Source organism: Acanthochromis polyacanthus, chromosome 22, assembly GCF_021347895.1.
Source record: "Acanthochromis polyacanthus isolate Apoly-LR-REF ecotype Palm Island chromosome 22, KAUST_Apoly_ChrSc, whole genome shotgun sequence".
NCBI classification, from domain to species: Eukaryota; Metazoa; Chordata; class Actinopteri; family Pomacentridae; genus Acanthochromis; species Acanthochromis polyacanthus.
In genome coordinates this window covers 7,875,286-7,886,927 of record NC_067134.1, presented here as the reverse complement: position 1 = coordinate 7,886,927, position 11,642 = coordinate 7,875,286, and the positions used below count along the sequence as shown (strand labels likewise).

General features: G+C 41.8%; 1 protein-coding gene across 2 annotated transcripts; it reads right to left on the bottom strand.

Moving 5' to 3' along the window:
- Window positions 1–2,252: 2,252 nt before the first annotated feature.
- Window positions 2,253–11,379, bottom strand: LOC110972349 (beta-galactoside alpha-2,6-sialyltransferase 2-like). Of its 2 annotated transcripts, none has more exons than XM_051941777.1 (6): window positions 10,941–11,379; window positions 6,592–7,209; window positions 5,640–5,737; window positions 5,458–5,559; window positions 4,194–4,368; window positions 2,253–3,197 (listed from the first exon to the last, which is right to left on the bottom strand). In XM_051941777.1, exons 2-6 carry the CDS (start codon window positions 7,184–7,186, stop codon window positions 2,929–2,931), a joined length of 1,239 nt encoding a protein of 412 aa, XP_051797737.1. In that variant the 5' UTR covers window positions 7,187–7,209; window positions 10,941–11,379; the 3' UTR covers window positions 2,253–2,928. The 2 variants fall into 2 exon arrangements, with proteins under 2 accessions (XP_051797737.1, XP_051797736.1); XM_051941776.1 differs by having other exon boundaries at window positions 11,037–11,379.
- Between the last annotated feature and the right edge of the window lie 263 nt (window positions 11,380–11,642).

The window sequence follows — 11,642 nt, the reverse complement described above, 5'->3', positions numbered from 1 at the left end:
TGTGGTGGTTTTGTGTCTCTTTGTGGTTGTTTTGTGTGTCTGTGGTCGTTTTGTGTCTCTTTGTGGTTGTTTTGTGTCTCTTTGTGGTTGTTTTGTGTGTCTTTGTGGTTGTTTTGTGTCTCTTTGTGGTTGTTTTGTGTCTCTTTGTGATGGTTTTGTGTCTTTTTTGTGGTGGTTCTCTGTCTCTTTGTGGTTGTTTTGTGTCTCTTTGTGGTCGTTTTGTGTCTCTTTGTGGTGGTTTTGTGTGTCTGTGGTTGTTTTGTGTCTCTTTGTGGTCGTTTTGTGTCTCTTTGTGGTTGTTTTGTGTGTCTTTGTGGTTGTTTTGTGTCTCTTTGTGGTTGTTTTGTGTCTCTTTGTGATGGTTTTGTGTCTTTTTTGTGGTGGTTCTCTGTCTCTTTGTGGTTGTTTTGTGTCTCTTTGTGGTCGTTTTGTGTCTCTTTGTGGTTGTTTTGTGTGTCTGTGGTTGTTTTGTGTCTCTTTGTGGTCGTTTTGTGTCTCTTTGTGGTTGTTTTGTGTGTCTGTGATGGTTTTGTGTCTCTTTGTGGTCGTTTTGTGTCTTTGTGGTCGTTTTGTGTCTTTTTTGTGGTGGTTTTGTGTGTCTTTGTGGTTGTTTTGTGTCTCTTTGTGGTTGTTTTGTGTCTCTTTGTGATGGTTTTGTGTCTTTTTTGTGGTGGTTCTCTGTCTCTTTGTGGTTGTTTTGTGTCTCTTTGTGGTCGTTTTGTGTCTCTTTGTGGTTGTTTTGTGTGTCTGTGGTTGTTTTGTGTCTCTTTGTGGTCGTTTTGTGTCTCTTTGTGGTTGTTTTGTGTGTCTGTGATGGTTTTGTGTCTCTTTGTGGTCGTTTTGTGTCTTTGTGGTCGTTTTGTGTCTTTTTTGTGGTGGTTTTGTGTCTCTTTGTGGTTGTTTTGTGTCTCTTTGTGGTTGTTTTGTGTGTCTTTGTGGTTGTTTTGTGTCTCTTTGTGGTCGTTTTGTGTCTCTTTGTGGTTGTTTTGTGTGTCTGTGGTTGTTTTGTGTCTCTTTGTGGTCGTTTTGTGTCTCTTTGTGGTTGTTTTGTGTGTCTTTGTGGTTGTTTTGTGTCTCTTTGTGGTTGTTTTGTGTCTCTTTGTGATGGTTTTGTGTCTTTTTGTGGTGGTTCTCTGTCTCTTTGTGGTTGTTTTGTGTCTCTTTGTGGTCGTTTTGTGTCTGTTTGTGGTTGTTTTGTGTGTCTGTGATGGTTTTGTGTCTCTTTGTGATGGTTTTGTGTCTTTTTGTGGTGGTTCTCTGTCTCTTTGTGGTTGTTTTGTGTCTCTTTGTGGTCGTTTTGTGTCTGTTTGTGGTTGTTTTGTGTGTCTGTGATGGTTTTGTGTCTCTTTGTGGTCGTTTTGTGTCTTTTTTGTGGTGGTTTTGTGTCTCTTTGTGGTTGTTTTGTGTCTCTTTGTGGTGGTTTTGTGTCTCAGCATGACTGGTTTGGTGGTGGGTCAGTGATGGTGTGGGGAGGCATATCCATGGAGGGACACACAGACCTCTACAGGCTGGACAATGGCATTCTGACTGCCTTTAGGTATCAGGATGAAATCCTTTGACCCATTGTCAGACCCTACATTGGTGCAGTGGTCCTGGATTCCTTCTGGTGCACAACAATGCCCAGCCTTATGTGGTAAGAGAACTCATGCAGTTCCTGGAGGATTAGCTGCCCCCACGCTCACCTGACCTGAATCCAATAGAACACCTTTGGAACATTATGTTTTGTTCCATCAGACACCATCAGGTTGCTCCTCAAACTATCCAGGAGCTCAGCGATGCCCTGGTCCAGTTCTGGGAGGAGATACCCCAGGACACCATCCATCGTCTCATTCAGAGCTTGTCCTGACATCGTCAGTCTGCATACAAGCACATGGAGGCCATACAAACTACTGAATACCATTTTGAGTTGCTGCCAAGGAAAGATGGACCAGCCTGCCACATCAGTTTTTCACTTTGATTTTGGGCTGTCTTGAATTTAGCCCTCCTGGGGGGTTGATCATTTTCATTTCCATCAAACAATGTGGCACTTTTCATTCCTAACACATTATCCAGTCCATATCAATGCTAATATCCAGTTTGTTTTCCCCCGTATTGAAATATGATGTGTTTTCAAAGTGTTCCTTTAATTTTTTTGAGCAGTGTGTATATGTATATATACACACATATAAAAGGTTTGCAGTTTTTTATGAAAATATGAATTTACACATGAAGACAATAAGATTCTAAGAATATTTAAAATAAAATTATATTAATTCAGTTCACAAACACTTTAATGTATTACTGTCAATAAAACGCTATTTTAGAGAGAAAAACTCCATCACACGTTTTATCAGATATTATGTAAGACATTATTAATGTTCTAGAAGATCTGTAAACATTATGTAAACGTTCTGTAAACGTTCTGTAAATACTCTGTAAACATTATGTAAACATTCTGTAAACATTCTGTAAATACTCTGTAAACATTTATAACAGCAGGAACTTCTTCATATTTAGTACAAAATTAATTTGTGTTAAAAAAAATTACATCCAGAGTCGACGTTCATTAAAATGTTTCAGAGGATCAGCACCGATCAATTACCTGATCTATTCGCTGATCGATTAACTGATCAGAACCATTGGCTCCACACGGTTTCACCTGGAGGTTCTACCAGGTCACTTGGAGATTCCATCAGGTCACCTGGAGGTTCTACCAGGTCACTTGGAGATTCCATCAGGTCACCTGGAGGTTCTACCAGGTCACTTGGAGGTTCCATCAGGTCACCTGGAGGTTCTACCAGGTCACTTGGAGATTCCATCAGGTCACCTGGAGGTTCTACCAGGTCACTTGGAGATTCCATCAGGTCACCTGGAGGTTCTACCAGGTCACTTGGAGGTTCCATCAGGTCACCTGGAGGTTCTACCAGGTCACTTGGAGGTTCCATCAGGTCACCTGGAGGTTCTACCAGGTTGTCCTCCACAGCTGAGGTCTCTGAGGCCCCTCAGCGTGAGCTTTCCTTTGGCCTTCAGCTCCATGGAGGTCCCCTGGTTCATCCTCTGGAGCAGCAGCTTCTCGTACAGCAGAGGGTGGTAGGCTCCCAGCGTACAGGCGTTGTCACGGTAACGCTCGTAGTAGTGGCACAGGTCAGTGCGACGCAATGACGGGATGAACTCATAGACACTGACATCACGGCACAGTGACATCATCACCACGATGCCTGGAGGCAGAAGAACCAAACTTTAATGTTAATGTTGTTATTATTGTTATTATTATTATTATCATTGTAATTATCGTTATTGTTATTACTAGTATTGTTGCTGGGGCCCCGCCCACTCAGGAGCTCTGCCTCCTGGAGAGAGGTGTGCTGGATGTTGCCCTGCAGTGATCGACCAATGGACTGCAGCAGTACGAGTCACGTGTCACATTTATCAGGAAGTCTAACAGGACGTCAAACTTTATTTAAACACAGCTCTGCTAACAGTTAACATCTGTTAGCGTTTAGCATAATTTATCAGCAAATCTAACTTTAAACACACCTCTGCTAACAGTTAGCATCTGTTAGCGTTTAGCATAATTTATCAGCAAATTTAACTTTAAACACACCTCTGCTAACAGTTAGCATCTGTTAGCGTTTAGCATAATTTTTTAGCAAATCTAACTATAAACACAGCCCTGATAACAGTTACCATCTGTTAGCAGTTAGCAGCATCATTTAGTCTTTTATTGTGTTCATAAACGTCGTATAAAAAGCTGCAGGTAGAAAACTGAAGGTTGTTTATGAGAATAAATAACAGAAGGTTGTTGCCCTGGATATTTTTCCGGTTTAGGTCATGTTGGTGGGAAATGTTTGTCAAACGTTCTGCTGAGAACCTTTAGAATGAAGTCTGTGATCAGTTCTGATTTGAACTCTTTCTATTATTTATCTGTTTCTATTGTTCTGTTGATAATGTGTTTAAAGTTCAGATTTAATGGAACCATTTATTCAGATTCAAGTTTTCAATAAAGTTTTCTTATTTTAACCCATATTCACATTTACCTACAATGCAAACGTCTAAGAAGCTGCTGGAGATAAAATTTTAGAATGTGTTCCATTGGTTCCATTGGTTTCATTGGTTCCATTGGTTCTATTGGTTCTATTGGTTCTGTTGTTCTGTTGGTTCTATTGGTTCTGTTGGTTCTGGTGTTCTGTTTGTTCTGTTGGTTCTGTCGGTACCGATGAATCCGGAGGAGGGCGGGTTGGGCTGGATCTGGTCCTGGGTGTGGTCCTGGATCAGGTCCCACAGAGACCAGATGAACTCGGGGTGGAGAACGTAGAACGGCTGCTGGGGTCGGAGGCGGCGCCGTTCCACGTATGGAGAGAACAGATTGAAGTCGGGCTTCAGGAACCACTGCAGGAACACAACAAGCAACAAACAACTGTGGCAGCCGACCGTGTTTACCGCTGTTTACATAATCTTTGCTGTTGTTTACACCTTGTCTACCATTGTTTAGTGCTGTTTACATCTTCTTTACTGCTGTTTACATGATCTTTGCTGTTGTTTACACCTTGTCTACCATTGTTTACTGCTGTTTACATCTTCTGTACTGCTGTTTACATGATCTTTGCTGTTGTTTACACCGTGTCTACCATTGTTTACTGCTGTTTACACCTTCTTTACTGCTGTTTACATAATCTATGCTGTTGTTTACACCTTGTCTACCATTGTTTACTGCTGTGTACACCTATTTTACTGCTGTTTACAGTGTTTACTATTGTTTACACCTTGTTTTCTGTTGATTATCCCTTCTTTGTTCTTGTCTACTCTTTGTGTACCATTGTTTACACTTTATTTACTGTCTACAGTTTGCTGATTATTTACTGGTTGTTTACATTAGATATTCAATGTTTTTTTACTGTTTACAGTTTGTTTACCATTGTTTACAGTTTATTTACTGTATTTACTGGTTGTTTACATGGATATTCATTGTTTATTTACTGTTTACAGTTTGTGGGTTATTTAAACTATATTTACACTTGCACTTTGACGATTTATTTACTGTTGTTTACGTCATCTATTTAATGTTTGCTTATTGTTTGCAGTTCATTTACAGTTTTTTTATGCTATCAGTTGCTGTCTGCAGTTTTTGATTATTTATTTACTGTTGTCTGCAATTTGTTTACACCTTACTTACTGTTTACAGTTTTTATTCACTTTACTTGTTTTACAGTTGGTTTACACCTTATTTATTGCTGTCTACAGTTTGTTGACTGTTTATTTCCTGTTGTTTACGTTTTGCTTACCCCTTATTTATTACTTTTTACAGTTTGATTACATTTTATTTACTGTTGTTTACATTTTGCTTACCTCTTATTTATTGCTTTTTACAGTTTGATTACATTTTATTTACTGTTGTTTACACTTGATGTGTACATGTATTGCTGTCTACAGTTTGTTGACTATTATTTAGTGCTGTTTACAGTTTGTTTGTTTGTTTACCGCAGTGAGGTTGGCTGAGTACGGCGCCGGGTCCCAGAGCAGCAGAGCGACGTCTCGATACAACGGACTGCTGCTGAACTGATGCTCCGGACGAGACACGATCTGAGAGGAGAAGAAGAAGAAAAAGAGAGCAGGTGAGGTTCAGGTGAGGTTCAGGTGAGGCCAGGGGGCGGAGCCTGTACCTGGGAGTTGATGATGCGGAGGGTGGTCTTGTTGCCCACGTCTCTCTCGAAGCCTCTGGTGGGGGCGGAGTTAAAACGCAGAACTGCATCATGGGAGTCTGAGTCCGGCAGAAGGACAACAGGTTTGTTTATTGTTTGTTCACTGTTGTTTACACTTGATGTCCTGTTGTTTAGTTGATATTTTCTTACATAAGGATTTATTTTATTTTCTTATGCTGTAAATATTGTTTGCAGTTTGATTTTGCTTTATTTACTGTTGTTCTGACTTTGTTTATACTTTGATTGCAGTTAGTTTATAATGAAAAACTGCTTCAAAAATAACAAAAAACAGTTGTTTACAGTTTGTTTACTGTTTTTACACTTTATTTACACTTCATGTATTGTTGTTTTGCTTACTATTGTATGTTTATGTTTATTTTTTCCTACCATTGTTTGTTCATTGTTGTTTTGTTTACAGTTGTTTGTTTACAGTTGTTTTGTTTATTGTTTTACTGTTTTTCTGATTGCAGTTTTGTTGACTTTTGTTTGTTGACTGTGGTGTTTACAGTTACTTGTTTACTGTTGCCTACTGTTTTAATTCAGAAGTGTTTATGGTTGTGTTGTTTATTGTTGTTGTTAGCTCATTGCTGTTTACTGTCTGCTGTTTGTTGTTTTTGACTGTCGTGCTGTTCATTGTTGCTTGCTTACTGTTGTGTTTTATTTTTTGTTGTTTGTTTACTGTTATGTTGTTTATTGACTGTTATGTTGTTTGTTTACTGTTATGTTGTTTGTTTACTGGTTACTGACTACTGTTGTTTGTTTACTGTTGTGTTGTTTATTGTTGTTTGTTTACAGTTGTTGTTTACAGTTTTTGTTTATTGTTGTTTGTTTACAGTTGTTGTTTACTGTCATGTTGTTTACTGTTGTGTTGTTTGCGGTTTTTTACTGGTCCAGTACGTGGACCTGGTCTCACCGATCTCGGCCCCCAGTGAGGAGTTTAAAATGGACCCCGCTGACGTCACCACGGCGCAGGTCCGGTACTGGGGGGTCCAGATCTGATCCAGAGGTCGCGGCGGCACCAAGCGGGCCCAGCCCAGACTAGAGAACGGCTCCTGAGTCCCGTCCACGGTCCGGATCCTGGTCCTCCTCTTCAGGTCGCAGTACAGCTGAGGGCCGGACCTGCGGGGCCCCCGTGGCCCCCGGTACACCACCTGGTGTTTGTTGGAGCTCAGCTGGACCTTCAGGACCTTCTGGAGTCGTGGACCCAGCATGTCGACGGTCAGGTTCCCGGTCCAGAACCTGTGCAGGACCTCCAGGGACCGCCTCCTGTAGTAGTCTTCGGATCTCCTTCTCCAGTCCTCCTCTGGGGCCCCGGCAGGTCTGAGGACCTGGTGCCGAGAAACCGAGGCCGGGTGGCGGGATCCGACCCAAAGGAGGCCGGGTTCTGCTGCAGACCTGGTCCGAGGAGGAGACGAGAACCGGAGGTCCAGGAAGTGACACAGCAGCGACAGGAAGAGGAGGAGCCAAATGAGCAGGACGGCCAATAGACACCGTCGCCATGACGCCATGGGAGAGGCCTGGGGGGAGGGGCCTGAGGGGGAGGGGGAAACAGATCACAGTAAACTAAAACAACAACAACAATAACAACAATAATAATAACAATAATATGTTATTATAACAAAAATAATAATAACGTTATCATATATATATTATGGTTGTTATAATAGTAATAACAGTATTGACTGTCTAAGGCTCTTCTCTGCCGTTCAATAATACCAATAGCAACAATATTAGTAATAATAGTAATAATAACTTTGTAGAATGTCGATGGCTCTCCTCTGCTGTTTAATATTAATAATAATAATAACTTTATAAACTGTCTAAGGCTTTCCTCTGCTGTTTAATATTAACAATAATAATTTTTCCTTTTCCAGAACCTGCGCCTGTGAAAGTGGCTGCAAACTTTGGTGTCTCTTAACTGTTTTCAGTTTTTGCTGTATTTTTGCGATATTTTAAAAATATTTTGTTGTGTTTTATTGACTGCTGATGGAGGTTTCTGCTGGGAGAAGAATTTATTCAAGAGAGGAGCTTTTTTCATTGAGACAGAACAAATCTGGACAGCAACATCCAATTCCAGTGGACATCTTGAGGTGTTTTCTGTGCTGGTGCAAAGGTGAAGGCCAGGAAATGGAGATACAAGCCCTTTCTTCCATCAATCATCATGGGAAATGTCAATTCTTTGCCAAACAAATGCGACGAGCTGGAGACATTGGTGAAGATGGACAAAGCATACCGTGAATGCAGTCTCCTGTGTTTTACTGGTTGAATCAAAACAACTCAGACTCAACTGTGGGTCTACCTGGCTTCACCCTCATAAGGTCAGACAGAGATGCTAAAGCTAGTGGCAAGAAGGAAGAGGAGGTCTGGCTTTATTTGTTAACCAGAGATGGTGTAACTCCTCACACATAACGGTTAAGGAGAAGTTGTGTTGTCCAGATATTAAACTGTTGGCAGTTGGACTTCGGCCATATTATGTCCCAAGAGAATTCAGTCACATCATAACAGTACTTGTATACGTTCCACCCAAAGCAACTGACTTGGTTCCATGTGATGTGTTGCATGATACTGTTGCTAGGATACAGACTCAACATCCTGAGGCACTTGTAATAATATCAGGAGATTTCAATCACATCAGCCTCTCCTCTCACCTGACTGGATTTACACAGTTTGTTAACTGCCCTATCAGAGAGAATAAAACCCTAGACCTGCTGTATGCCAATGTCAAAGAAGCTTACAGAGCTACTGCCTTACCACCACTGGGCAGGTCAGATCATAACCTGGTTTATCTGCAGACCTGTTACAAACCTTGTGTGCTGAGACAGCCTGCAACTAAAGTCCAAATCAGAAGATGGACTCCTCAAGCTAGTGAAGCTCTAAGGGACTGCTTTGAATCAACAGACTGGAATGTGCTTCTGGAAACAGAGGAGGACAGTATGAACATTGACAGACAGGTTGATTGTTTTACTGAATACATCAACTTCTGTAGAGACACAGTCATACCTGCAAAGACTGTTCGCTGTTTCCCCAATAACAAACCACGGATCACAAGCGACATAAAGGCAATCCTCAACCAGAAAAAACAAGCTTTTAGAGATGGTGACAAAGAACAGCTCAAAGAAGTGCAACATGAGTTGAAGAGGAGACTGAAAGTGGCAAAGATGGAATACAAAAAGAAGATAGAAAGGAATTTTCAACACAGTAACATCCGTGATGTGTGGAGAGGAATCAATACCATCTCTGGACACAACAATAAAAACAGGAGGGAGCCATTAGTGGGTGATGTAGAAAGAGCTGACGGACTCAACTTGTTCTTCAACAGATTTGACACTGTGGACACACCTACTTCCACTGCTACTCCTCCTTCTTCTCCTCAACATATGGAAATCCCCACTATAGCTCCTCCTCCTCCTCCATCTCCTACATGTCTCCACAGCTGCAGCCACTTCCCTTCTAGAACCTGTATCCGTCTCTGTCACAGAGACAGGGGTGATGTTGGAGCTTCAGAGACTTTGCTCTGGGAAGGCAGCTGGCCCAGATGGTGTATGTCCAAGACTGCTTAAAGACTCTGCTGCACAACTGTGTCAACCTCTCCACAGGATCTTCAACCTGAGTCTACAGCTGGGGCGAGTGCCTGCTCTATGGAAAACATCCTGTATTGTACCGGTACCAAAAATCAAATGTCCGGCTGAACTAAATGACTACAGACCTATTGCTCTGACCTCACACATCATGAAAACTCTGGAGCGGCTGGTTTTACGTCTACTGAGGCTTGAGGTCAAAGACAAACTCGATTCCTTGCAGTTTGCTTACAAAAAACACATTGGAGTGGATGATGCCATCCTCTTCATGCTTCACCGTGCCCTGTCTCATCTGGAGGAACCTGGAGTTTATGTGAGAAACATGTTCTTTGATTTTTCAAATGCATTCAACTCCATCCAACCCACCATCCTCAAAGACAAGCTCACAGAGATGGGAGTGGATCCTTCCTGTGTTTCATGGATTACAGATTACCTGACAGGAAGGCCGCAGTTTGTGTTTCTGGGACATTAATGAGTAGTACTGGGGCTCCACAAGGAACAGTCCTGGCTCCATTCCTGTTCACTCTGTATACATCTGACTTCAAATCCAGCACTGAGTCCTGCCACATTCAGAAATACTCTGATGACACTGCTATCGTGGCATGTATCAGAAATGGACATGAAGCTGAATACAGAGATCTGATAAGTGCCTTCAGTGACTGGAGTCACAAAAACTGCTGCTACTCAACGCCTCAAAGACAAAGGAAATGATCATAGATTTCCACAGATCCAAACCCCCTCTTCAGCCAGTGAACACTTGTGGACATGGAGATGGTGACATCATATAAATATTTAGGTGTCCACCTTGATAATAAGTTGGACTGGTCTACAAACGTAGACTTCATCTACAAAAAGGGCCAGAGCCGACTTTATTGCCTCAGAAGACTTCGATCACTAGACATGTGCAGTAAGATGCTGCAGATGTTTTATCAGTCTGTGGTAGCAAGTGTCCGTTTTATGCTGGAGTCTGCTGGGGAGGCAGCATAAAACAGAAGGATGAAAGGCGTCTGAACAAACTGATTAAAAAAGCTGCTCTGTGGTTGGAATCAGATTGAAGTCATTGGAGGATGAGGTGGAGAGACGGACACTGAGCAAGATGGAGGCCATTCTGACAAACATGGATCATCCACTTCACATCTGCCTCAGAGAACAACGAAACATCAGTGGACGGCTCCTATCCCTGTGCTGGATTTAGGAAATCTTTCTTGCCATCAGCAGTCAGGCTATTCAATTCAAAATTAAACAGATAAGAACCCTGACAACTGAATTTCCCTTCGGGGATGAATAAAGTGAGTCTGATTCTGATTCTAATAACTTTATAAACTCTCTAAGGCTCTCCTCTGCTGTTTAATAATGATAATAATAGTAACTTTATAAAGTGTCTCAGGCTTTCCTCTGCTGTTTAATATTAATAATAATAATAATTTTATAAACTTTCTAAGGCTCTCCGCTGCTGTTTAATATTGATAATAATAATAACTTTATAAACTTTCTCAGGCTCTCCTCTGCTGTCTGAATGTCTAACAGCCTCATTTACAGTCTGACTGGGTCCAGCTCAGAGTCCGTTACCAGGCAACCGCCCCACAACAACAAACACTCCGAGCAAAACAAGAAGAAGAACAAGAAGAAGCACTAAAGACCTTTTTAAGGTCTATTCCTAAAAGCAAAAAAGAAAAAAAATCACCCGATGAGGTCACCAACTTCGGCGACACAAGCCGAATAGAGTCGAGAGGAACCGAAGACCGGACAGGTGCGATGTAACGTCAGAGAGCTTCTGTACCTGATTGCGGAGAGAAGACCTCCGTTAGCGGGGTCCAATCCTGCCTCTGTCCGGTGATAGAGCTCTGTTAGCGGGTTACAGTCCTGTGTGTGTCCGGTGATAGAGCTCCGTTAGCTCGGTACAGTCCTGTCTGTTTTCGTGGATAGAGCTCCGTTAGCGGGTTACAGTCCTGCCGGTGACCGGGGACAGAGCTCCGTCAGCGGGGTACAGTCCCGCGTGTGTGCGGGGATACAGCTCCATTAGTGGGCTACAGTCCTGCCTCTTTCCGGGGGTAGAGCTCCGTTAGCTCGGTACAGTCCCGTGTGTGTCCGGGCACAGAGAACGGAACCGGACCCTCAGACCTGACCCCGTTTTTAGATTTAACCCTTTTTACATTAAACTGCAAGTCTCATTTAAAGTCAAGTATGTAAAATATAAAGTTATAGAAATGACCAATTGTATTTATTTATTTAAGTGAAAATAATACACAAATGTTAGTAGTAGATGTTAATTAAACATCAAATCCGAGAGAAGAACAAACCAAATAACAAACAAATGAATAATAAGTGAAGAAAGTCACTGTATTAATATTTGAAAATATGTTTTTTTTGGTAGAATATGTTTTAT